The sequence below is a fragment of the Lissotriton helveticus genome, chromosome 9 (assembly GCF_964261635.1).
Source record: "Lissotriton helveticus chromosome 9, aLisHel1.1, whole genome shotgun sequence".
NCBI classification, from domain to species: domain Eukaryota; kingdom Metazoa; phylum Chordata; class Amphibia; order Caudata; family Salamandridae; genus Lissotriton; species Lissotriton helveticus.
Window position 1 is genome coordinate 509,665,872 of NC_136070.1, and position 26,375 is coordinate 509,692,246.

Here is a 26,375-nt window from a genome sequence, read left to right on the forward strand (position 1 = left end):
AGAAGATGTAGGGGGGTCCGCGGCGGCCTGCCCTCCGTCGGGGGATTGCGCAGTGACCAAAACAGCTTCTTACTCGGACAATGTCACATATAATGTTATGTAAAAGATGCACGGGTGTTGGTATGGAGTTTGAAGGCAATGTGTGAAGGGGTGTGTAGAGGGATTGCGTGTGGAATGGTTGTTGTGTGAGAAGGGCTGGGGCTGAGTGGGTTTTGCTGCGGCTGGCTAACCGGGGGTCATGGCAATGGGGCTTACTGAGAAAAGATGGTCCAGTGGTAACAGGCAGTGGCTCTCAGTACTTTTTAAAGAAAAGGAGGCAGCCTGATTTTGGTTGTGCATGGTAGGTGGCCTTGGGGGGTAGGGCTAGCCACCCCAGGGTGTTGGGCCGGTTGTGAAGGGTAATAACGGATGGTTTACAGGTGTTAGTTTCCTGGATGTGTCGCATTGCCTGCAGTGCTAGACGGTTTAGGAGTTTTTCTGTTGCGGCAGGTGGGGTTGCGCTGGGCGGTGGGGACGCCCAGTTTGGGCGCAAGCACTTCGAGCGGAGAGCGGCGGTGCGTTACAGTTGTGACTTCGGTGTGCCCGGACGTTGGCAGTGGGGGCTGGGCAGCGGCGTTATTAGTGTTGGTGTGTTTGGGGGCAATGGGGGTTGGGTGTCGTACACGGCGTATGGAGGGTAAAGCACATTGGGGGCGGGGCGGTGTTTTTTCAATCCAAAGGGGAGAGGTTTTTTCTCCTGATTCTTGGCCTTGGGTGTTGGCAGGCTGTGTTTGTGGCAGGGTTATCTGCGGAGGCGTATGGTTTCTGGGGGTCCTGGGGGGGCTGCTGACTCGGGGTGCCGGGAGGACATTATGGGTCTGTGGCAGGGAAACGTACTTGGGGCATGGGTTTTTGCGGAGGTGTTAGGATGACTGCGTACGAGGGATAGGGACCACGAGGCAGGTCTTGCGGGCTCATTTTCCTTTTCTATCATCGGGATCTGGAAGTTGAGTGGGAACCAGGCGGTCGCCTGGATCGGGTGGTTTCTCACTGCATTTGGATGGGGGCGGTGAGTTTGTGCAGGTACGGGGGATGTGTTGGTTGCCCTGATTGGGGGATACAGGAGGGGGAGAATTTTCCTGGGATATGTCAGGTCTGGCGTTATCCCGGGTAGCTGGCGGGGATGTGTTACCAATGACGTTTGCGGCAGTACGATGGCCGTTGGGTCACAAGACATATGGTTGCCCTGATTTGTGGATCAGGAGGGGGAGAACTGTTACTGGGATATGTCAGGTCTGGCGTTATCCCGGGGATGCTGGTGGGGGATGTGTTAACAGTGACATTTGTGCCAGTGCGATGGCCGTTGGGTCACAAGAAATATGGTTGCCCTGCTTTGGGGATACAGGAGGGGGAGAACTGTTACTGGGATATGTCAGATCTGGCGTTATACCAGGGAAAGCTGGCAGGGCGATGTGTTAATGGTGACGTTTGTGCCTGTACCATGGCCGTTGGGTCACAAGAAATATGGTTGCCCTGATTTGAGGATACAGGAGGGGGAGAACTGTTTGGGATATGTCAGGTCTGGCGTTATCCCGCCGGATGCTGGCTGGGGGATGTGTTAACGGGGAAGTTGGTGCCAGTACGATGGCCGTTGGGTCACAAGAAATATGGTTGCCCTGATTTGAGGATACAGGAGGGGGAGAACTGCTACTGGGATATGTCAGGTCTGGCGTTATCCCGGGGCTGATGGCGGGGGACATGTTCATGGTGACTGGGGCAAGGAGTACCCTGGTCGAAAGCATGGTTGGTGCTTGGGGGATGACGACCTGGGGGCTTTGAGGATTTGGAGGTCCGGGCCATGGCGCCCTGGTGATGGGCCTGTTTGGGGGAGATTGAAGGTGGTCCCCCCCCCTTTTGGCAAAGGGAGGCGCCTGTCCCGGTACATGGATGGTGGGGAATGGTTATTCACTCACACTAGGATAGTGGTACAGAGAGTGGATGGTCGTCCACGGGGGGGGGGCACCTCGCCTGGCGGGAGTTGGCCCGACAATCGTTATGTGTGCGGGATACAGGCCCGGGTGGTGAATAGTCGTTCACTGCCTGTAGTGGTTTCCACTGTGGCACGTCTGACACTCTGAGTTGTGTGAGACTAGCTGGGGATGACTATGCAGGCGTCTTGATTCTTATCTTAGACCAAGAGTTGTTCACGGTGGGCTTATATGTTCATCTGAAGAGAACAGCATGCTTTGGAGTGGTTCTTGGGCAGCGGGAATCCTAAGGTTCAATATTCCTTAAAGGTACGTGCACTCACATAGGGAGGGCGAACTGACTTACACGCTACGGTGCTGGGCGGGGGGCACTGCAATGGGGGAGCTTGGCACAGGTTGAAATGGAGAACAAGAATGCTGTCTGTGTACACGGGAGGCAGCCTTGTAAGGTGGATGGTTGTTCACATTGGAGGGGGTGCTTGTCACATGCGGCTTTGGTCCCACATGAATCTTTGGATACGCTGAATTCAGGCATAGGGTGGATGGTCGTCCACCATGGAGGGGGCGCACTTCCCAAGTAAGGTGTCGGTCACATTGAATCATATAGGTTTACAGTGGAGGTGGACGAGAAGGTGGATGGCCGTTCACCAAAAAAGGGGGGACTTGGCACTAACTAGGTTTGGTCTGGGAATCCTATCTGTCTCAATTGGGATGAGTACATGGGGGATGGTCATCTGCCGCGGGGGTGCACTGATAACGCATAAAGTTTCGGTCCCAGTCGTATTTGGTTCTAGTGGTAGACCAGCGATCGGGTGGATGGTCGTTCACCGTTCAGGGGGCGCTTGACAGGAGAACGTTTCGGCCGCGAGAGTCCTGGCGTTTTTCGGTTGGAGGCAAGCAAAGGGTGGATGATCGTTCACCGCAAACGGGGGCTCTTTTTTCTATGAGCGGGGTTTTGGTCCAAGGATCCTAGCGGTTTACTTTGAATGAGCAAATAGGTGGGTGGTCACTCACCGCGGGGGGGGGTGCACTTGTGACGCACACAGTTTCGGTTCATTCGAATTTGTTTTCCAATGGAGGCACGCAATATGGGGATGGTTGTTCACTGAAAAGGGGGAGCTTGACATGAGCAAGGTTTCTGGCCCGAGAATCCTGGCGGTTCGAATGGGGGGCAAGCAAAAAGGTGGATGGTCGTTCACTGAGGCGAGGGGCGTCTTTTTGGAGACTGTGTTTGGCCTGTGACTTTTTCTCTGTTGCACTGGCGGCAAGCAGGGGGTGGAGGTTTGGCCTGTGAATTTTTCTCTGTTGCACTGGCAGCAAGCAGGGGGTGTATGTTTGGCCTGTGACTTTTTCTCTGTTGCACTGGCGGCAAGCAGGGGGTGGATGTTTGGCCTGTGAATTTTTCTCTGTTGCACTGGCGGCAAACAGGGGGTGGATGTTTGGCCTGTGAATCTTTCTCTGTTGCACTGGCGGCAAGCAGGGGGTGGATGTTTGGCCTGTGAATTTTTCTCTGTGCACTGGCGGCGAGCAGAGGGTGGATGGCCGTTTTCATCTGGAGGGGTACTTTCGTCGCGCTCAATGTTGGACAGAATTCATATTTACTTCCTTGAGGTGCAGGAACGGTGGTGGATGGTCAGTCACCATGGGGGGGCACCTTTAGCAACGAATGGCCCGAAAAATTTGCTTTGTTGCGGGACGCAGTAATGGTTGGGGGATGGTCGTTCACCTTGAAAACGCAGGCAGCTTCCCGACAACTGATTGGGAATGAGGTTGGGAATCTGGGGCATGGATACAGGTGGTGGATGGTCGTTCACCGGCGAAGAGGGACTCATGTCACTGACATGGTTTGGCACGACGAAGGTCGGATTACACGGATTGCAAACAAAAGTGGGCTTGGTCCTTTACCGCAAAAGGGGGGCATCTTCCTGGTCGGGGATTGCCTCGCATTAGGTTATTTGTGTGCCCGAGACGCGCTGTAAGGTGGTGGCTGGTCAGCCACCGGACGCCACAGGGTGGTGGATGCATTCGATGCACACAGGGGGTGGGGCAGGGAACCGCCCTCCGAGGGTTCCCTGGTTGGCGGTTCTTTGGAGGGGTGGTGAGTCACATACGGGCGGATCCACCCCTCGGGTGGGGGGAGAACGGTACACAGGTGACTGATAGCGGGGCACGGGAGGCAATGAGCAATGAAGGCAAAGTCAACAGAGGATGCTTGGAGGGCAAGTGAAGGTGAGAATGGGGAAAGGAAGGAGGTTATCGAGTGAATGGGGAAGAGTCAAACAGGTGAGATGGTTTGGAGAAGGCAGAATGGAGAATGCCTGGGTATGGGGATGGGAATGTATATTTCTTGCATTGATGTACTGTTAATAAGTCTAAATGATTGCAACCTTGTCCTAATAAAATGGCCTTTTACGCTTCAAGTAACAGCGTGGAGTGTAGTTATTGCGCAATGCGGCCCCCGGGGGAAGGGAAGGTCGCAGACCAGTCTTCCCCCGGGGTTTTCGCGCAGTAGCGGAAGGACAAGGTGAGGGGGTGGGCTAGAGGGGTCAAAGGAAGGGGTGGGCTTGGGAGGCCTTATAAGGTGTCAGGAGAGGAAGATCCGGCCTCTTCCTGACACCTTAGCACCACCGGGAGGGTTAGAGAAAGTTTGTCCACCCACCCACCCTACAGGTTTTCAGCGAAGGACTAAGGGTGGTTTTGGGTTAGGGGTGCCAGTTTAGGGCGGGTTGCAACGCTGAGGCGGTACGGTTCTTTGGAGGGGTGGTGAGTCACATACAGGCGGATCCACCCCTCGGGTGGGGGGAGAACGGTACACAGGTGACTGATAGCGGGGCACGGGAGGCAATGAGCAATGAAGGCAAAGTCAACAGAGGATGTTTGAAGGGCAAGTGAAGGTGAGAATGGGGAAAGGAAGGAGGTTATCGAGTGAATGGGGAAGAGTCAAACAGGTGAGATGGTTTGGAGAAGGCAGAATGGAGAATGCGTGGGTATGGGGATGGGAATGTATATTACTTGCATTGATGTACTGTTAATAAGTCTAAATGATTGCAACCTTGTCCTAATAAAATGGCCTTTTACGCTTTAAGTAACAGCGTGGAGTGTAGTTATTGCGCGATCGTCAGCAGGTCATAAAGGACTCCGAATTGTAAGTAATCGCCATGGTAGCGCGCGCTCCTCGGCAGGGTTACTTATGGGTCCGCTGGACCGCTCAGCACAGCGCCTACCTCCTGTCGAGGAGCTACACTCGCTACGGTCCCTTCGACTCTTCCTTCTGTTTTAGATCACACAGCGCCGGTGCATGCATACTTAATGTTGCTCTCTCACGTGCACACTGAAGCTTCTTTTAATAGTGGTACACATGTTCTTAGCTTAAGAATGAATGTTCTATCTAGATGTCGTGTCCGTTGACTGCTCCAACTACAATCTTTTAGCTTGCAGACACACAGTGGGCGTGTTTTGTTTTCACACCAATATGGTGCCCTCGGACTTCGCCCCTGCAGGCAGGGGTGGTGTGATTGGTGTCCGCCAGGGAGAAGGTACAGCTCCTTAGTCCTTTATTCCTGTGTTTAGCTGAGGCAGCAGTCGGAATGCGTCGGCGGGTTTCTGCCCGCATGGCCCCACCGCAGACTGCAGCGTGTTTTGGAGCTGGTCCTGGTTTCGTTTCGGAGCTGCGAGTGCCCATCACCCTTGCCTTTCAGCTGAATTCCACTGCGGCAGGAGGTCCCCAGTGGTGCGTCCCCCCCACTGCCCACCGAGATGCTAAGTGGACATTCCTAGGAGAGGCGGGGGCAGGCCGTTAGATATCGACATAGCTGCCATGGTTTCAGATTGCTTATGTGTGACGTTTTCTTCAATTAAATGTAATTACGAGTGACTTTCAATGACTATGAGTGACATTTTCTTGTGAGTAAAATCAAGCAACGAAGATGAGGAACATATAAATATCTGAAATTACACCTATTTTGATCGACCAGAAACTAAAAATACCCTTAAGGTCTGCGAGCAAGACGAGGGTCTACACACTAAGTGGCATTCTGAGCGGGCAGATTTGGCAGACCATTGGCAATGAATTAAGTTGGAGAATGGCATGGTGACAGTAAAGAAACAGTGTGTAGAGTGCCAAATTTATTTTCACGTATTGACATGCTGCACTCCGTCAAGTTAGGACTTTACCAAACATTCCATTTACAGTGTTTGTCCGCCAATGGGCCATTTGAATATCATTGCAAAGCACACTCGTTCATAGAGGCTGCGAACGGTGGAGCACATAGTTACATCGATCAACAAGCATTTACAATGCAATGGTCTCGGCATCATTAAAGGTAGAGCTATTGGCATTGCTCATGACATTTCTTTTTTTTCTTTAAATCATAAATAAATGCCATTGTCATTTACATTGCCAATGCACAGCACTCTGCACCTGCACTCACTACTCTGCAATGCACTCACTACTCTGCACTCTGCACTCTGCACTCACTACTCTGCACTCTGCACTCACTACTCTGCACTCTGCACTCACTACTCTGTGCACTGCACTCACTACTCTGCACTGCACTCACTACTCTGCACTCACTACTCTGCACTCACTACTCTGCACTCACTACTCTGCACTGCACTCACTACTCTGCACTGCACTCACTACTCTGCACTGCACTCACTACTCTGCACTCACTACTCTGCACTGCACTCACTACTCTGCACTGCACTCACTACTCTGCACTGCACTCACTACTCTGCACTGCACTCACTACTCTGCACTGCACTCACTACTCTGCACTCACTACTCTGCACTGCACTCACTACTCTGCACTCTGCCCTCACTACTCTGCACTCTGCACTCACTACTCTGCACTCTGCACTCAGTACTTTGCACTCACTACTCTGCACTGCACTCACTACTCTGCACTGCACTCACTACTCTGCACTCAATACTCTACACTGCACTCACTACTCTGCACTGCACTCACTAGTCTGCACTGCACTCACTACTCTGCACTCACTACTCTGCACTCTGCACTCACTACTCTGCACTCACTACTCTGCACTCTGCACTCACTACTCTGCACTCTGCACTCACTACTCTGCACTCTGCACTCACTACTTTGCACTCACTACTCTGCACTGCACTCACTACTCTGCACTGCACTCACTACTCTGCACTCAATACTCTACACTGCACTCACTACTCTGCACTGCACTCACTACTCTGCACACTGCACTCACTACTCTGCACTCTGCACTCACTACTTTGCACTCACTACTCTGCACTGCACTCACTACTCTGCACTGCACTCACTACTCTGCACTCAATACTCTACACTGCACTCACTACTCTGCACTGCACTCACTACTCTGCACTGCACTCACTACTCTGCACTCTGCACTCACTACTCTGCACTCTGCACTCACTACTCTGCACTCACTACTCTGCACTGCACTCACTACTCTGCACTGCACTCACTACTCTGCACTGCACTCACACTACTCTGCACTGCACTCACTACTCTGCACTCTGCACTCACTACTCTGCACTCTGCACTCACTACTCTGCACTCACTACTCTGCACTCACTACTCTGCACTCACTACGCACTCACTACGCACTCACTACGCACTCACTACTCTGCACTGCACTCACTACTCTGCACTGCACTCACTACTCTGCACTGCACTCACTACTCTGCACTCTGCACTCACTACTCTGCACTCACTACTCTGCACTCACTACTCTGCACTCACTACTCTGCACTCACTACTCTGCACTCACTACGCACTCACTACTCTGCACTGCACTCACTACTCTGCACTGCACTCACTACTCACCACTGCACTCACTACTCTGCACTGCACTCACTACTCTGCACTGCACTCACTACTCTGCACTGCACTCACTACTCTGCACTCACTCTCTGCACTCACACTCTGCACTCACACTCTGCCAAGAAGCGACGTGGCCGCCCCCCACGTGGGGTGCCGAGGCCATGGCAGCCTCCTCTGGCGTTGGTATGACGATCAAGGCACCCCACGGGACAGGTATTTCACAGCCCAAGACGGGAGGTTGGCAGCTCTTTGCACACACACCTGGGAAATGGAGTTTCCTCGTTCAATAGGCAAAGATACAGGACTCCACGGGGTGAAACATGGTAAATAAGTCTGAAAGTGCTCGCTCATACACACAAGAAACAGGAGTTAAGTACCACATAATCTCCGAGGAATCGGTGCAAGAACTTACTGGATGCCGTTCAAAACCCTCTAAATGATGTCGGCGTCCATTCCCCCCTCCCTCCCTCCCCATTTTCAATAAACACCCTCTGAGATGGAGACGTACACAAACACCAGCCGGATAACAAATTCAATTTTATAACGCTATAGTAAAGTTCCCGCCTGCACGGCTAATTCAGTGGCGGAGTTCCGAGAACTTAACACTGGGGAAATCCATTTTTGCGAAAATAATGGCACGTTAGAAACTGCCCCACAACAATAGGAAGATAAACAACACGGATGAACAAAAATGCAACCTAATAATCAAGCGTATACTCATGCGCCCTCCATCCCTCCCTAAATATACATCCCTTTAAGCGCGTGGAAAAATAACGCCGGGCACATAAACAGTAACATCCTGGACATAACTGCAACCAGTTTATGGAAACAGACCCACCGCTGTGAATCTCAAGAAAAGTTCAGGTGACCCCGTTTTCTGATCTTCGTAAATATAATTAAAGTACTTTTTGTGGCATTAATAAAGACTTATTTGTATAACATTTCCACTGCGCTGCAATTACCGAGACCTAATAAAAGGGGCCGGGCGCACACAAAGTGGCAATCGAAGTGTCACGCATTTAGCAATAGAATGCCACTAATGATTTAACTGAAAACAAACAAAATGTCACACGTAAGTAATGTGAAAAGTTAGCAGCTACGTAATCGAATCGAGTTCGCGCTGTACAAAGCTGCAAAAGAAAACAAAATAGCGATAGCGTACCATCAAATCTAATTTCCGTAAACATGGAGGTTCGGTTAGAAACAGCCGGGAGTCTGGATGCTAACATGGAGCAGCAGGAACAAGAAGCCGCACCGCTGCCGGCCGCGTTACGTGCGAAAATAGAACAGAATCGGCAGCGAGGGCTCATTCTCCGCCAGGCCCGGCTCTCCAGCCGGCCATACCCTGGCGCTTCAGAAGGTGAGAGCTCCGCCGTGAAAGCAAGGGTCTACGATTGTCAAGTAGCAGTTTCCTTGGCTGGCAGTAGTGATAAGGGAGACTTGCGTGCGCTCTAAATAGTTACAAGTCACTCCTTGTTGTTTTATGTATTGCTAGGGCTACGCACGAGCATAGTTATGAAGCAAGAAACAACGGAATAAAATAAGCATTGACAAAATCCGCAGTAACAGTTGAGTCAACTGAAGTTGCATGCTGCAAACAGTACATAACCTACCTCTGTGAGGTCTCGAGAATGCAATCATTTTGAATCTGAAATGACATTTTACCCAATGTTTACAGCATAGTGGGTTTTGATGAATATGTTTTACTGTTCTTGTTGGCGCATCCACGACTCTGGGTGCTATCTTCGCACACAGAGACTGCTAGGTGGAGGAGGCTGCGACTTCTTGGGGCGGCTGTTGTTGTGAAATGGCCTAAAGAAAAGCACCGCCATTTTCAGATTCGGGGGCGTGTTTTTTGCGCCCTGAGTGACAGACGACGTCACAGGGCTAAAGAATGCAAAAAATCACGCCCCCGAATCCGAAAAAGACGGAGCTTCTTTGGAGGGACGGCTCTCTGCTCCAATGGCTGGCCTCCTTTTAGGAAGCCAGCCAATGGTGGAGAGACAGAGCAGGGAGGCGGGTTCTGAAGCCCCACTAGAGGACATTAATTCTCCGGACCGGAAGCTGCTTCGCAGCTTAACGGTCCCTCGACCTAAAAACTAGGAAGGTATTGTTAGTGTTTGTTTGCCAAAATGTAAATTAGCAGCAGACTACATAGGAGACTGTGACGTGTGTGTGATTAAGTCTTTGTAGAACTTCAGCGAGAGGACCACAGGCAGCTGATTGACTACGTGCTAAGCATTTTGTGGAACTATTGAGAGTAACTTACTTAAAACTCGGAGCTGAGCCGCGGTAAAACGGTTAACGGCCGGGCCGCCCACTCCCAGAGTGCGCCTGGGTGCAACAAATGACCTCCTTGGGAAATGCGCTTCCAGGGTCATTCAGGTTCAGCAAGCATCAGCTGTGCTACGGGCTCCGGCGGCCACTACTAAAATCCATGGGGTTGTCTGGTGCTGGATATCTTGAATTTAAACTTAAGCACCGAGGTGCAATCAGTGCATGGTGCTGTTAAAAAACATTGTCTAGCCGTAATAAACATGAGGCCTAACTAAGCCAGCTGCCAGCCTGCCTTCCGGCAGTAGCCTTCTTTGCGGAAGTGATATCATTTCAAGAAGGCTCTGGTTAGGAGCCAAATGCCTCTCTTCGGTGAGTCTGCTGCCTCTGCAAACTCTGGTCAATGGCTCCGTGACGTGAGGCCCGACATTAATTGAATTCCATGTGGGCGAATTTTGACGGCACGGCAGGGACAAGCACAAGGCAGTTCTGCGAGTGCCAAGTTTCCGGTGCCGGCTCCCGATAACCCGTAACCAGCCCCTGGCTGCTTCCTTCCCAAACTAAAAGTAATATATATATATATATATTGTCATTTAAACGGGCAAGCTGCACCCCTTGGTGTTATAATTATGTAGTATTTTTGGGTGGGTTGAAAATAAATCTGCGGGCCCCTCGAGGGGGCGTGGCCGAGATAATTAAGGGCGTGGCCAAAACACTTAAACTAAAAATTGGTGGCGTGGCATAGTGTGCCGCCCATTTTGGTTTTGCCATTTCGGTCATTGCACCTAGATACACGATACAACAAGTAATGGCATACCCACAGCAAGTCAGGACTATTGGCTTGTCATTGGTTGCTAGTTGCAAATGACAATTCAGGGGGCCGGCATCTCGCAGGCTACCAGCGGCGGTGGCATTCCAGCACTCTTGGGATGCCATGGCTCGTGGGGGGAGGTCAAGTGAGCCAAGCCGGCCGATCCGGCCTTTTAGGCGGCAGAGCAGTAGTGACCCACTTGTAGTTCCCCGATGTACACGTCTTTCAGTTGATGTGGGAGAACTTGGTTTGAGTCTTGTAGTGACGCTCCGCATCCCGCTGCAGTTCACTATCATGTACTCACGCTTATGTATGCCTTTATGTAGCGCAGACTTTACCGAAGGTGGCAGAGCGCTTCACAATAGGAACAGAACTGATACATGAGAGCACTATAAGTGAACACATTACAAAAGCAAACGCTAAGTTACATGAAGCAATGTGACTAACGTGAGCAAACAATACAAGAGGTAGCAAACGGTGTATTACAGGAGGAAAAAGTGACATGTGTGCAAGTTACAAAAGCGTTTAAAGTACAAGTAGAGGTAAAATACTGCGATACATGGCAGACAGTCAAACACATGAACGAACATTACGTAGGCAATGGTGGCACTTGTGCAAGTACCGGAAGCAAACACAATGTAAGAGGTAGCAAACAGTGTGTTACAAGAGTAAAGTAAAATGTGCATGTTACAAAAGAGTACCAAACACAGGTAGAAGAATAATACTGCAATAAATGGCAGACTCTCAAACAACAAGAACACACTGGGAAGACACTTCCATAGTCAAGGAGAATAGAATTTTCGACAATAAAAGGTCTTCCTTCAGATATTAGAGAGGGCATGCATTAAAGTTGGAAGTGTCTTTATAGGAGGAGAACTTTGAGGTCAGTTTTGAAGGCCCGGGAGGGGGATGTGTTTCTGGGAAGAATAGTAAGGGGACGAGTTAAGAAGTGATTCTAAATCACACACACCAAAGTGCAATGGTCATTATCAGACTTAGCATTTGAATAATTGACTTACAGCCTGATTCATGAAGCCGAATTGCGCTCGCAAAGGGCCAGATTCTGAGAATCTGGCCCTTTGCGAGCGCAATTTTTGCATTTGGGATTCATCATCCCAAATGCAAAAATCGGTAATTGCTAATTCGCTAAATTGCGAGGAATTACATTTAAGGAATCTCTATTTGAGATTCCTTAAATGCAATTCATCAACCATTTTTAAATTGCTAATTCGCAATTTTGGGCCGCTATTTACCAAGAGGTCAGACCTCTCGGTAAATAGCAAAAACTTAGAAAAATGCTTTTAAAAGCATTTTTCTAAGTTGCATGTTGCACACACACATGTCCTTTGGACATGTGTGTGCGCAACACCTGTTTCAATTTGCATTTAAGGGGTGCTACAGGGTGTCCTTTGGACACCCCTGGCACCCTTTAAATCGATATCTTATTTGCGAGTAGCTAATTGCTAATCGCAAATAAGGAATACTCCCCATTCATTCCTATGGGCCTTTTGGCCCATAGGAATGAATGGGGAGTTATTCCTTATTTGCGATTAGCAATTTGCTACTCGCAAATAAGGAATATGTAGGAATCGCTATTTAATTAGCAATTCCTACATGAATACCGTTTTGCAAGTCCTTAATAGCGATTTGCTATGAATCGCTATTAGGGGCTCGCAAAACGGGCCGTTGATGAATAAGGCTGCAAGTTTCAAGCCACTACACTACTGCATCAGGCACTGGAGGTACGCAAGTATTTGCCCCACCCAACTCCTTATGAGAAGGTAATGTGGACAAACTAGTTCTCGTAACTGACAAACAGGCTTGGCCTGGGTAGCGTGGGGGCATTGTTGGCCCCTGTCTCATTGCAGAGAATACATATTGGTATAAGAGGGGGGGGGCAGGGATTCTAATGGATGTTTTATGTTTCAAATGCAGGAACGACACTGGAGAACAGCCCAACTCACATGGGGGGGCCACCTGAAGTACTAACAGGTATAAGGGTCATAGCACACTGGGGGCAGTGTGCTAGGGTCTGGGTCACCCAGGTTCTCCACATGTGTCAGTACTGTCCCTGAAGCGGGGCGCGCAGGTTACACCCCATGGAAATAATACATTGGTAGTCAACTGGTCAGTCTGAGCATAGCAGCTATCTCCTGTGCAATAATTGGATGTTTTCTCTGGTAAAACAACTGATGAGTCGGGGCAATTTGTTGATTTACTGGGAAATAATTGGGGTGTTCTCTCGGTAAACAGTGGCAGAGTGTGGGTAAATCATGCATCCCCTGTGACAAAATTGAATTACGTTTTCCTTTAAACAACTGGTGAGTCTGGGCATATCATGCATCCCATGTGCAATAATGGAATGTGTTCTTTTGTACAGCAACTGGTGCGCAAGTAAGGGGCTCTGATCCTGGCGATCGAGTTAGCAATAGGATTACCGGTCAATGCTGGTTATGGACTGTTTTCATGGATTTGTGCTCTCTTCCAGAAATGCACGGGTTTCGTTCTATCATGTTCAAACCACGCCTAGCAGGCTGGCCTGCCAGGGCTTGGAGCAGGTACAGGGGAAGAACACACTGGGGCCAGTGTGTGGGGTTCTGGGTCAGCACGTCCAGGAATGGATTGTAACTTTTTTTCTAATTTCAGGACAATCTGATCAAATACACAGGCACCTCTCTGAGAAGGACAGGTGGGAAAGGAAGCAGGAATGGCCAGGGCTTGCTCCGTGCTCGGAGTCTGAATGCTGTTCCTGGTTATGTGCTCTTGGGGGGCATGGTGACAACCCGGTTCAGACCTCTTGCAGGTGAGAGGAGAAGCGGTGTTAAGTGTAGTGGTTTTGCAATTACCATGACATCCTTACACAGCAGCCCCAGTTGTGCTTAATTAACTTATGTAACTACTGGCCTCAGCTCATAGGTGACAGGAGGAGTAACCACAAGTGTAGATGGGCTCAAGACTTGTATGGTACTCATTGAAGAGGACCCATGGGTCTTTTCCAGAAGTTATCTGAAGATCTTTACTTGTGACACACTATTGGGTTTGCACACAGCAGGGGAGAGGGCTTGTCCAGGTAGTCAGGGGCCTGTGATATATGTGATTAGGTGGTTTCAATAATGTTGTTCACTCAGTGAGTCAAGATCATGGTGGACAATTGCCTTCGGCCCAGGGCATTCTTTTAGCCTTATGGGGGCCTGGTTTCACTTCATTTGACACACTTCGAGTTGGATACAGATACAGATGGGTCAGTTCTGTTGGGATGAATTCTCCGTAGGGTAGAACTCCTTAGGTTAAGGCGTGTGCGGCAGGGACCTGGGGTAGCCAGCTCAGGCTTGCTCCTAGGTGTGTAAAGTTGATGTAATGGACCAATTGGTGCTGCACCATGAGTAAATGATATAGTACAGCATCTAGTTTACCGGTTCTGTGTGGGACCATCATTAGTAACAGCAGCTGCGCATATGGGTAGCAGTATAGCTTCTTTTAGTTCGCCCAAGGTTGGGGCTGAATAGGTCATCAGCGTGGCGGCCGGAAACTGAGTAGGAAAAATCATATCTGTGAAGGTGCAATGCGCACTCAGCAGTCAAGCAAGCTAAGTTTCAGCAGAACCTTGATATACTGTCGGGAATAATTGCAAGGTTATGGGCTACACTTAAATAGGCCTTCCTGGGAGCAGGGGGCGTGAGTGAGCCATTCCCAGGAGGTTGCGATTGGCCTTGATAGCGCTGAAATGGAGAGGATGGAGCACTAATTCGGACAACTCCAGAGCACAGTTTGCAGTCATAGTTGAGAGGATCGGAGACATCACTGATACAGTTCACAGGCCTGTAGAGCGACAGATATGATAGGGGCTTTGGGTTGCTGGTGAGCACAGCTGTCCAGAGGAGGAAAGGACATGTCCTTGCTTTATCTCAGGGAGGCCTTTGAACACACATAAAACAGGTAAAACGGTCTGGGTACATTCTGGAATCCCGAGGGTATCTCAGTGGGCTGATAGCAGAAAATGGAAGCACGGGTTCACAGCAACAAGGATAATTTGGCTGGGAACACCCGACATGCATTCGAATAGCTTGAAGAGAAAAATTCTTCAGAGACTGAGCGGGGGTGACTCACCACCAGTTTTATTGGTAATACATCTAGTTGGTGATGATTTGGTTCACCTAGGGCCCAGGGACCTGCTTCACGTGATGAAGGGCACTTTGTGTGAATTGAGAAACTTGCTGGGGGCCTGTGACATCTGGTGATCCTAAATTATGCCCAGGCTGTTTTGGCGGAGCGCACGTTCAGGGGATGCCATGGAGACCTCGCGCAGGCGTGTGAACAGCGCGATGCGCAATTTCACGAGCAAAGAAGATTTGGTTTTGTCAGGCATGTGTTACTACATGCGAAATGCACAGGGTGCTTTGAAGACGATGGTTTCCTCCTATCCAAAGTGGGGATGGACCTATTCCTGCTAAATTTGGCAGAGGCATTGGTAGCAGCAGATTATAAGTGAAAGGACAGTATAAGGTGGGGGGGCTCTGGGGCGGCGGGTGCCACACCCAGAGCCATGGTGGAGTTACAGGGCAATCCAAAGGCTATAAGGTACAGAAGGGTACCCTCTACAGGAGCACAGTAAGGGTGCGAAAGCCTATTATCCCCAGAGAGGTCCTCGCGTGGGATCCTGGAGGAGCGACGGCACCCCGTTAGTCCTACGGGAGGTTGTGGACCTGAGCAACCGGGGTTTGCCAACAACGCTCCACCCTCCAGTAACGGGGAGGGGTGTGAGTAAGGGGTGGACTGGAGGTCCGCCGGTGGGAGGGGCTAGCCCTTCCCCCAATTTGACAATACCCCGCGGTTAATACCACTGAGATTTATGGCTCACCAGGTGGGCAGGTGGCGAGGGGCTGCCTGACCCTGGATGGCCCATAAGATAACCCAATTGTGTTGTGTCTGTTATTCAGTAATTGTTGTGGGAGGTCTGGGGGTCTGGGCCGATGTTGGCACTATGAGCTCCGGTGGGTTCTGTTTGTGGCAAATTTGTATTTAGTTCATCCACAGTGGTGCAACCTGCACCGTATATTTGTTGATTTTGGTCTGCTGCGCCCCTTTCTGTGGCCTGTCCTTTCCCATGGCTCCACTCGTGTTAGCCTACGGCATCACTCAAGGAGTGATCATCCCACCGCGCTGTCAATTCTCCCACCTCTGAGGGCACTCCACCTGGTGGATAGAAGCAGCACTCCACACACGAGTTCCGTTTAGTAATCTACCACAACTGGCAAGTGTGAGGCTGGGTGGGGGAGACTGGTGAAACCATTTGAGCAAAGCGGCGTAGCTTTAGCCCCATGGGGAGCCGAACAAACACCCGACCCACTAAGTGGGCCCACAGCAGCTTGGGCCAATGGGGGCGACGTGTCCATTCGTATGCAGTCAGTGGGAATCAGAGAAGACCCCCCACCACAGCAACCTCCAGGTTCAGCATGGGTCTGCAGATAGGATTCAATAAGTCACTGCCACACCGCCCAGTTCTCCTCATAGCCGATAGTGCCAGGCCAGGCTCCAGTGAGCCGCGGTATCCCGAGGGCTGCCCAGCTTGGGGGAGAGGGGGAAGCAATCCTGCCCCCGGCGCAGCAGAACAGCCAGAGCAGGCCTTACTGCAGCAGCGTATTTGATGTGAGGCAGAGCTCCCCACGAAGGAGTGCCGGGATATCCAAGCTGCTGCTTTGCCCTCCTACCTGGAATGGGAGTTCTGTATTCATAAAGCCCATATTGGCCTGCAGATACGGATGGGACCACGGGCCGGGCTCTCACTTGGTATTAATCTGAGTCCTCTAAATATATAATATCGTGTGGTGAGAGCTACTCCTAGATCTTTAGTATATCTGGGGTATAGTTGGTTTCGTAAGGAGCTCTGTAATAGAGTTGAAGTGCAAGGAGCGATTCGTTGTGAATAATGCTTTGAAACTACTCATCCGTGTGAATGACACACTCGCTTCCGAAAACTGTCCTGTTTATAGATCTAGCCTAAAACACTGCAGATTGAAAGTAAAAAATACTTAAGAACAAACATAATTTAGACAAAGCATATCTATGTGTTTATAAGAATTGGAAAGGCTAATAATTAGAAAGAATTTCAGATTTATTAGAAGATTTTTAATTGGCTACCCGTTTTTTTACAAACCACAGCAGCATGACTGAGTACAGTTATATCCCATATGTGTATGCTTCTTGCAATGTTTATATCAATTAAACTGAATTTGAAGAATGTTTTCTGAATGGATCCATACTATTGGAACCAAGAAGTCCACATTTTATGTCACCCAATTAAATTCGGTGTTGTATTTGTGTCTGGAGCAACAGATTTCTGTATTGATAGATCCAGAGATTGCAATGCAGATAGTCAGCAAGGCCAGTCTTGAGACGGCTTTCTTAAGCTGGACAATTGAAAAGTCCACATCAGTGAAATAAATAAATTTTAAAAAAGTCAAAAATCTTTCAGCACACACATCCGTACATATAATACACAACCAAGACCTGTGATGGAATTGGCCACATTTTAGTTTTTAGCAATCATACACATTGAAAATCCCATTACCCATCAATGCCAGACGTCTCCACATAGCAGAGGCTGTTGGGCTCCGAGCTGTGCAGCAGCAGCAGGTCTGCCTGTCAAAGGGAAGAGAAGGATTTATTAACATCATTCCCGGCAAGTATTAAACAAGCATTTGCAACGTAATAGGTCTCGGATTTACTCGAGTTTAAGCTATTGGCATTGTAAATGACAATGTTTTTTTTATATGTTTTAAAAACCAAAACATAAAAAAGGCGTTGTCATTTACAATGAAGGGGGAGAGTTGGGGGCTCTAACTAAAATGATAACCCTCCCTGCTTTCTATATACATTTCAAAATTATCCAGACATAATTCCCCCTTTTTTTCTCACAAAAGTACAAATGTGTGATCTCCAGCTTTTCGTTGGTAGGAGCGGCCCCTCAAGTTTCATTCGTGAAATGATGCTGGGCTCAATATGAAGCAGGAATGGGCTGGGTGGGGGACAGGGGATATAATAATCTATTACTGGGCCGCAGAGATGATTCTAAGCAAGACTCAACTGCACATTGCACGGAGACAGAAATGCCCCCTTGCAAAAATTGGAACTTGCTGGCATCGAGCAGCATGGTCTACTCTGTAAGCTGTACGGGGACACAATTCCACTCTCTCTCTCCCAGTGTAGAAGGTGCCCTTGCTCTGTTGGAGTGCAGAATTGAAATACTTTCAATGTCAAGGTATCCCCACTGCAGCCATGCTATAGTGGTAGGGTGCATGGCTCCTGTATGTAACGCGCTTCAGGGGTTGGCACAGTGGGACCTAATCAGAATCGCAACACCGGAGATGTATGGAAGCACGACCACACAAAATCCTTTTGCAAACCTTACGGTGGAATTCTCACTACATAACTCCTGGTTTTTCCAAAACCTTCAGCTGGGATACGATTTAACTTTTCAAGGGGACAGACTGAAGGTAATTCAAGACCGCAACTCACTAGAAGACAAATTAGCAATAAACAGGCTAGGAAAGAAGGGTATCTCGCGAGTCTACTAAGTCTTGACTTCTCATGCTCCCGACATGCTCATAGACCTCATTAGTAAATGGGAAAATCAGATGTCGGTAAGTTGGATGATTATTACAGGATGGAGGCCTGGAAGGACCCGCAGTGGCTCATTGTGTTACCTCGTTTACGCCTCATCCATCCTAAATACCTGCATTGATACTAATTTTCACTGATGAGCCACTGGGCACATAGGGAAGGCGCAAACCCCTCCCTGTATCAAATGTAAGTTGGCAGAAGGAGGTTTCTTCCATTTGACCTGGACATGTCCACTCTATATGGGATTTACTGACTACAAAGCGGCCTTTGACAACGTGAACAGAGCCAAGCTCTGGCAGAAGCTGTACAGACTTAATATACCAACTGACCTTCTAAGAGCCATACAGCTTCTACATCAAGGTACATGGGTCAGGATTAAGATCGGGGACGGCTCCAGACTATCACGTCCAATTCTGACGACAAAAGGTCTAAAACAGGGTTGTGTCCTGGCCCCCACACTTTTTAACCTATTCCTATCTGACCTTCCTGAAGCCTTAAATAAGGTAAATTCCCACGCTCCAAAAGTAGCTGGTTTCTTGTTGTCAAACCTTCTATACGCCGATGATGTGGTTCTTCTTAGCAAAACAAAGATCGGCATGCAAAGACTCATGGACGCCACCGCCTTAAACTCACACAAGAATGAGCTCCAGATTAACAGCAAGAAGATCAAAATTTTGGCGGTACATCCAGGGAAGGCTAAGAAGCTTTCTTGGGCCCTGAAGAAGGAAAGCATTGCTGAATCTAACTGCCACAAGTATCTTGGAGTTATTTTTAACAACAATGGCAGATATAAAACCCATCTGGAAGAACAAAAAAAGAAGGGGGCTGCACTTGCATTCGCAATTGGTTCAATACACAAGAAACTACAAGGCCCTACTTTCGCTCCAACAATACAGGTCGCGCAGGCAAAAATTATACCTACACTAACCTACGGTAGCGAAGTCCTAAAAGGATTGGATAGTGGCCAACTTGACAAAATCATTATAAAAATCTACATAACAGTGTTCAAGTTACCAACTCAAACATCACCGGCCCAAATCAGGTTGGAACTGGGAATCTGCCATCAATCACTTGCCAGAGACATGAGTTTTCAAGTGTGCTGCCACAAATTGAGGTCATTGAAGGAAGGCAGCCTAGCTCATCATCTATGGGTCTGACTTCATACAAACTTATGGCAAGCAGGGCATGATTATTGGGAAAGAGGCATAACAACTTTATGCCTAAAAGATCTTTGGACCATGCAAGTAAGTCAAAATGAATTCAAACGGCAAGCGAAAATAAGCACAAAAAAACTGTCTTCAGTGGAAGACAAGGCTCGCCTAGCAAAAAGAAGTCACGGCTGGTTGACCCTGCAATCTCATGCCCAGTTGACTCCACAGCAGTATTTAATTTTACCATTCACAGCAGGAACCAAACTAAGTTTTTTTAAATTGAGATTGGGAGTTATCAACTTGTTGGTTCACTTGCCAAAATGGAAAAGAGATCACGGACATGAACACTGTCGACTTTGTGGGACCCACAAAGAAGACATAATACACATCCTATGCCTTTGTCCAAATCTGCTGAATGAAAGACGGTCCCTTCTTAGGAAACTCTGGAATATAAACATGATTAATCATGCAGAGCAGCAGTTCTGGCCTGCTTTGACCCTTGGAACACCAAACTAAACTGTGCCTTAGTAAGGTTCTTGGACCGAGCAGCAAACAAAATCTGTGAGGGGCCCAAAGTCTGTGAACCGCCATCAGCATAACATCTTGGCAAGTTCCATTTGCCATATTTTTCTATAATGGACTTAATTTATACTCCTTTTTATATGTACTCTTGATATATTTTTAAATTCTGTACTTGCAAAGGTTTTTTTTTAAATCATGCAATAAAGCTGTTCTTCTTCAGTTGTGGTGAGATACTGGGGTGCTGCTATAAGTTTCACACTTGGCAAGGTGAGTGGCTGCACTCTTCGATCATACGGTTGGATTCTCAGAATGAGGATGCCTCTGTTCATAACATGTATTTTTGTTTTTACTTTGAAACAATAGTTTTAGCTGCTGCAAATTTGACACTACTTTAATGTTATGATGAGTATCAAAACATTAGCAAATAGTGGTTTTCCATACACAATGTAATATCAAATCATGGTAATCATGCGAAACAAACATTAACTCGTCATTTTTAGTTCATGTTTGTTGCACAAAACGGGGTATACGTCGTTAACATTTCATAGTTCATATCTGCTGAGGGGGTCTTCAAGACAGTACGAGAAGGGAGAACACGTCAGATAGTACAATATGGAACTTTCTGTGCATTTCCAATTTTGTCTACACTATGCAACTTCTTAGTATAAAGATTTAGACACATGTAGAGAAATATAACATTCACCAACAAGTTCGTACAAAAATCTGTTGGTAAAAAAACAATTACAGACACGTTAAATTAGGACTATAAATTGGGAAACCGGTTTAAAAATAAACTAATAATGAATGCAGAATATGTTTTAGTACCTTCCACAGTGTCACAGATAAAAAAAAAATCGCGCAAAGAAAACATCCTCTCGTTTTCTCTGAAAAATTTGAATGGGTGTTATTTTCTCTTCCAGGCAAGCTGGAATGATGTTCAGAGTAAGACAATAAAAATATAATGAAACCATTAAACAGACCCTGTGTGCATGCCTTCTGTAAAAAATCAATTAAATAGTGTAGAAGAAATGTAACCATACTAGGAACATCCATCTGTTTGTTTTTGTGTTTTTTTAAGGCTAGCAAGGATCTGTATATATTCATTTAAGTATAAAAAAAATAATATTCACTCAAGTATAAAAATTATTAAACAGAAGTAATTATAAACAGAAGTAAACCAAACGGTTTAATTTTACTTGTTCCGTTTCTTAAAAGGAGGTGCCTAATTCTATGTTGAAGACTTAACAGTATTTTACAGTGGCCCGAACAATGGGGCACCATAAAAGCTCAAAGCAAACAGAAACCACCTCAGAACCCCTTGGGACTTTAAACTCATCAATCAGTGAACATTCATTTTATGGGCCTGAAACAGGCATTGCTCTGGGAGGACGCACTCTCCGTTGAACCAGAGGGCCAGTAACTGAGGGCTAAATAACTGTCAAATTTCCACTACTTAAGGATGCGTGTCACCGCTCCCCAGCTGCAGACGCCATCTTCAGGGACTTCCGAATCCCACGTGCATCTTTGGGATATTTTATCTCCTTCGTGGCCAGTGACATCCATGTGACTGGCCGTAACAATGAACGGCAGTGGCCTTTACAGCTTGGTAATGTCCACAAGGCCGTCCTCTGGTAACCATAGCCGAAGCCACGTCTGTCGGGTGGGCCGCTGGTGGCAGCAGCTGCCACGGAAACCAAGTGGCTCCCAGCCAAGGTCAACACATGTGGTTCAGTGTTGCGTCTTAGTGAAATAAAACACAGTAAATATGCCAAATAAATAACAAGCATTTGCAATGCAATAGGACTCGCATGTACATGAGACCTATTTCATTGAAAACGGGAGTGCGTGTGGGCAAGAAGGCACAAACAGGAGTGGGGGGGCAAGAAATCACGGACTGGGGAAGGGGCGGGGAATACAGGAAAGAAAATAGTGTTAGGGGCCAGTAGCCATGGAAGAATGCAAATGAGGACATGGCTGTTATGAGGAGGGACTAACAAGCCTAAAACCAATCGGAAGGCAGCATTTAGGACCTAAGTCAATGAAAAAGATGGGGGGCGATTGGGCAGAGCTTCCAAAAAGCTTCCACACTATACTGAATACTGCATGTGCTGCAACGCTAGTCTCGACCTAAAAACAGAATATGCTTGCCACTGCTAAGAGCTGGCAATTTTTCTGTTCCCACCCCACTCTAAGCAACTCTGGGCTAATTCTCGGCTATAAGTGGGATAGTCCCTTGGAACGTCCTTCACCTCTGCCCTGAGAGGTATGCTCATCAAGTGCCTGTACCGTCAGTATCATATTCTGATGCCAATCGCCGGGTGGTTACTTGGAATAAGATTTAGTAACTGCTCTTCATTAGCATGAAAGGGATACCGAAGCACTAAAACACATCAATGTGTTTGGGGTTTTATCCTGTGGATTAGGATTTGCAAACAGGGTTCTTTCATTCGATTTGCACCACAACATCATTACAGTCTTTCTGTGGATCGGCCTTCTGGTATTTTTGCATTCGTGTCTCACAAATTTGTGAGGCCTCAGTACACGATTTAAGTCTGAGTTAAATAGAAAAAAAACAAGAATATTGTCATTTCCAAGAGTAGTCCCTGACACCGAAGGGAACTACTTTGTCTCTGGATATGCTAATTGTGAAAGGACAGAATGCCATCACTCACAATGAACTTAGCCAATGGCTGTGGTGGGATGACCCTTTTGCCCCATGCTGTATGCTGCAGTGGACAGAAGAAAAATATGAATGAAGCAATAACGCAACAATAGACGGAAAGCTGAAAGCTCCTTTAAGTATATTATACATATCATTTTAGCAAAATTAAAAGGTGTTGGCTAAAGCCAGACCTAATAAGCTGGTTGTAGTTTTAATGGCGCACATGGCTCCTGATTTGGAAAGTTCGGCTCTAAGTAATGCTTATATTTTGTTACATCCCGGGCCGTTCACATTACTATATTTCTTAACTGGTGAAAACATACAGAAACTATATTGCTTTGGTTAAGGCATTACAAGTCAGACAGACCACTGAAGAAAGTCACAGATACTTGGGAACATGAATCTATACCTGCACCATCGTGTCATGTTAGGATTAGGGAATGGACTCTCACTGCTTCTTCACAAGATCAGCTTTATGGCTAAACACTTCACCTGAAAGGTGAAAAATTAAAAAAGCCCAAATCTGATACTTACCGGCACAAGATCATCTTTCTTCAGGCGCACGATGTCTCCAACTTTGATGTGCTTCCATTTTTGTTGGCAAAAGCTTTAATGGAAATAGAAAACGTCGTTAGCTGAGCAGGAGCAACCTGTGACACATTGATGTGCTATGCAGTGGGAGCGATTGTGTCAGGCTAACTTGTTGCCAGCACCAAGAATCGTCTGTGGTGCAAATTCAGAATTATGTTTGTACATCAACGATCTAAAAAATGAGATGCAGTGTGTGTGGGGGGTGGTACATCATTAAACAAGACCACAGGGTTATTTGAACAATGCAGGCTTGTGGAAAGGCCAGTACTGGAGAATTATTTGTTTCTTATATGATGTTATCTACAAGGGAAGGATATTTGTCACATCCATCTCTGATGTTCTGTTGTGCTGCTCAGTATATTTGAGTAATGATGCTTGACTGGAATACTGTGTGGATATTGGTTGTGCATGTCAGCTGGGTCTAGAGGCAGAGCAGAAAAGCCCTTGTTCCTGTTGGGGCTCCCTATCTACACCATATTACTGTTTCCGAGTGTAAATGAAATCTGTTATGATAAAGACGTGTCTAAATAATCTGAAAGAGACGATTAGTTATAGATTCCTTACCTTAGAATTACCCCTAGGTGTAAGACTGGATCAGTAGAATTATTTTCTTAGCAGTACCCATGCGCGTCGATAGGTGGCGTTGGTCGACTCCGCAATCCGTTGTTGGCGTCGTGGTCGCCAGGATGACGTTGCAGTATCTACTTAAATTCCACACCATTGCGCGGATGTCAGCGCAGATCCAGAGAGAGCTTGCCCCTAGTCACTTTTTGACTAACCTTTTTTCAACTTTTGTCAACATCTTTTGAGTCCTTGACTCCTGGTGCACGAGGGATGTCCAACCGTTGGCCTGGTTACAAGCCCTGTGACCACTGTCACAAGCTGATGTCGGTCACTAATCCGCACCTCGTGTATCTCTGGTGCCTGGAGCGCGAACACTACCCAAAGTCGTGCTCAGACTGCTGGGCCCTGAACCCAAAGTCTTTGTGGGAGCAGTCCCAAAAGCTTTTGGGACCTGGCAGTCCTCTCCACGCCGTTCGAGATCCCAGTCGAGGGGGAGCTCGCGGGACTGGTCACGTAGTCACCACCATTCGTCCTTGAAGTCTTTGCACTCGTCGGGTAAGTCGGAGCACAAGAAAAAGGCAAAGAAGCATTGTCGCTCTTCGCCTTCTTCCTGCCTGTCGGCGGATATGATGCGGTACCCGGAGCATCTTTGCTCTCTGGCTCCTTCTTCTGAGCCCGCTGGGACGGCTCCGTGCCTCCCTCCTTTTCCCGGAGCGCCCCCTGCCCAGCTTCGTGTATTTTACGAAGGGCTGCACAGCATCTTTGGGCAGCCCAACTCCACAGGTGTGCCTTCAGGCCCCATGGACTTGGCGCCGCAGGGTCCCCAAGGATCCAGGCCTGGATCCGGATCGGCACCGGTCGACCTCACAGTACCTTCTCCGGTGCCGATTCCAGTGATGAAGCTCCTGACTTCGTTGAGCTCCCAACCAGCCTCACCCCCGACTTGGACATGGAGCCAGACCGACATCGCCCGACGCTGGTACCTGCGCCGGAGGAAACTTTTGTACCACTGTTCATCCCTGGCATTCCCTTCCGTCCTGAGTGGCAGCCAGAGGAGGGTGAGGAAGACTGGGAGGGGTGTGTTGACCCTCTATCAGACCAACTTGAGGAGCCAGACTGGCAAGAGGAGTTGCGTGATGCCAGTGGTCTGGATACCTCCCCAGACCTTGGTTTGCTTTCTCTCCCTACCCTGGCTACAGAGGAGGGAGCTTCCTATGCTGTGGTGTTGCATAGGGCAGCTGAGGCCTTCGGCCTTGAGCTTCCTACGGTGGCTGTCAGGACTAACCTCCTGACTGAGGTGCTTGAGCCGGCAGCAGCCTCGTCGGAGACCCTGCTGTCTTTTACTGAGGCCCTCCGGACGTCCTTCTAGGCACTTGGTCCAAGCCCAGCACGGGGGCTCCTGTGGATAGGATGATTGCCCGATGCCACAGCCTGGGCCCGGGTGAACCACTTTTTCTCTCCCAACACCCTACCCCCTGAGAGCTTGGTGATCCAAGCCTCATCCTCAAAAGACACAGTCCCTACTGCTCCCTCAGATAGTGAATCCAAGAAGCTGGTTCATCTTGGAAAGAAGATGTTTTCTTCCGCCAGCTTAGGGCTGCAGTCAGTGAAGACTGCATGTCTTTTGGGCCATTAAACACACATAGTGTGGGATATGGTCGCGCAAGTGCTGCCATAATGCCTGGAGAAGACCCGCGCCATGCTCACCCGTGCTGTTGCTGAGGTTCGAGATGCAGCTAAGTTCACCATCCAGTGTGGGCTGGATACCACTGACTCTCGGGGTAGGACGGTTTCCACATCGGTAGCCCTGATGCGCTACACCTGGCTGAGATGTCTGGCTTTTCTAGGGATGTCCAATCCACACTTTTGGGCATGCCCTTTGATGGCTGTCGCGTGTTTGGCTTGAGCGCTTCAAGAACTCTAGGCTAGAACCAGATCCTTGGGCCTCACAGCAATTTCTCACCCCATGCAGTCTGCCTTTCACCCCTTTTGTGGCTATGAAAGGGGTGCCCCACCATGTTCCACCCAAAGCCACAGGGCCGTGCAAGCTACTAAGCCTATGCAGTGCCAGGGATGTGGGACCCAGCGTCGCAGGTCTGGGGGTCAGCGTGTGGGCCAGTCCACCAATGTCTTCCCTGCAACAGCCTCCAAACCTTCCTAGTCCGAACTTTCAGGACCATCAGTTGCCAGTGGGCGGCGGATCCACCATCACCTCCCCCACTGGTACAACATCACGTCAGACAGGTGGGTTTTGCAGATAGTCCAAAGGGGCCACTCCCTCCCCTTCGAGACTACCCCTCCCTCCATGCCACCAACACTCCATCACATGTCGGAGGATTACTTGGCCCTTCTCCGCCACAAAGTTATGGCTCTCTTGGCCAAGGGAGCTATCGA

General features: G+C 48.5%; 1 protein-coding gene across 4 annotated transcripts in view; it reads right to left on the reverse strand.

Annotated features, from left to right (window-relative positions):
- The window catches only part of LOC144781481 (phospholipid-transporting ATPase IC-like), a 1,874,327-nt gene that overhangs the window by 1,217,551 nt on the left and 630,401 nt on the right, over positions 1 to 26,375 (reverse strand). For all 4 annotated transcript variants that reach the window (XM_078660356.1, XM_078660353.1, XM_078660355.1 and 1 more), the window contains 2 exons: positions 23,361 to 23,433; positions 17,440 to 17,510 (listed from right to left, as the gene is read on the reverse strand). In XM_078660356.1, coding sequence (XP_078516482.1) covers positions 17,440 to 17,510; positions 23,361 to 23,433 — 144 coding nt within the window. The remainder of the gene's footprint in view (positions 1 to 17,439; positions 17,511 to 23,360; positions 23,434 to 26,375) is intronic.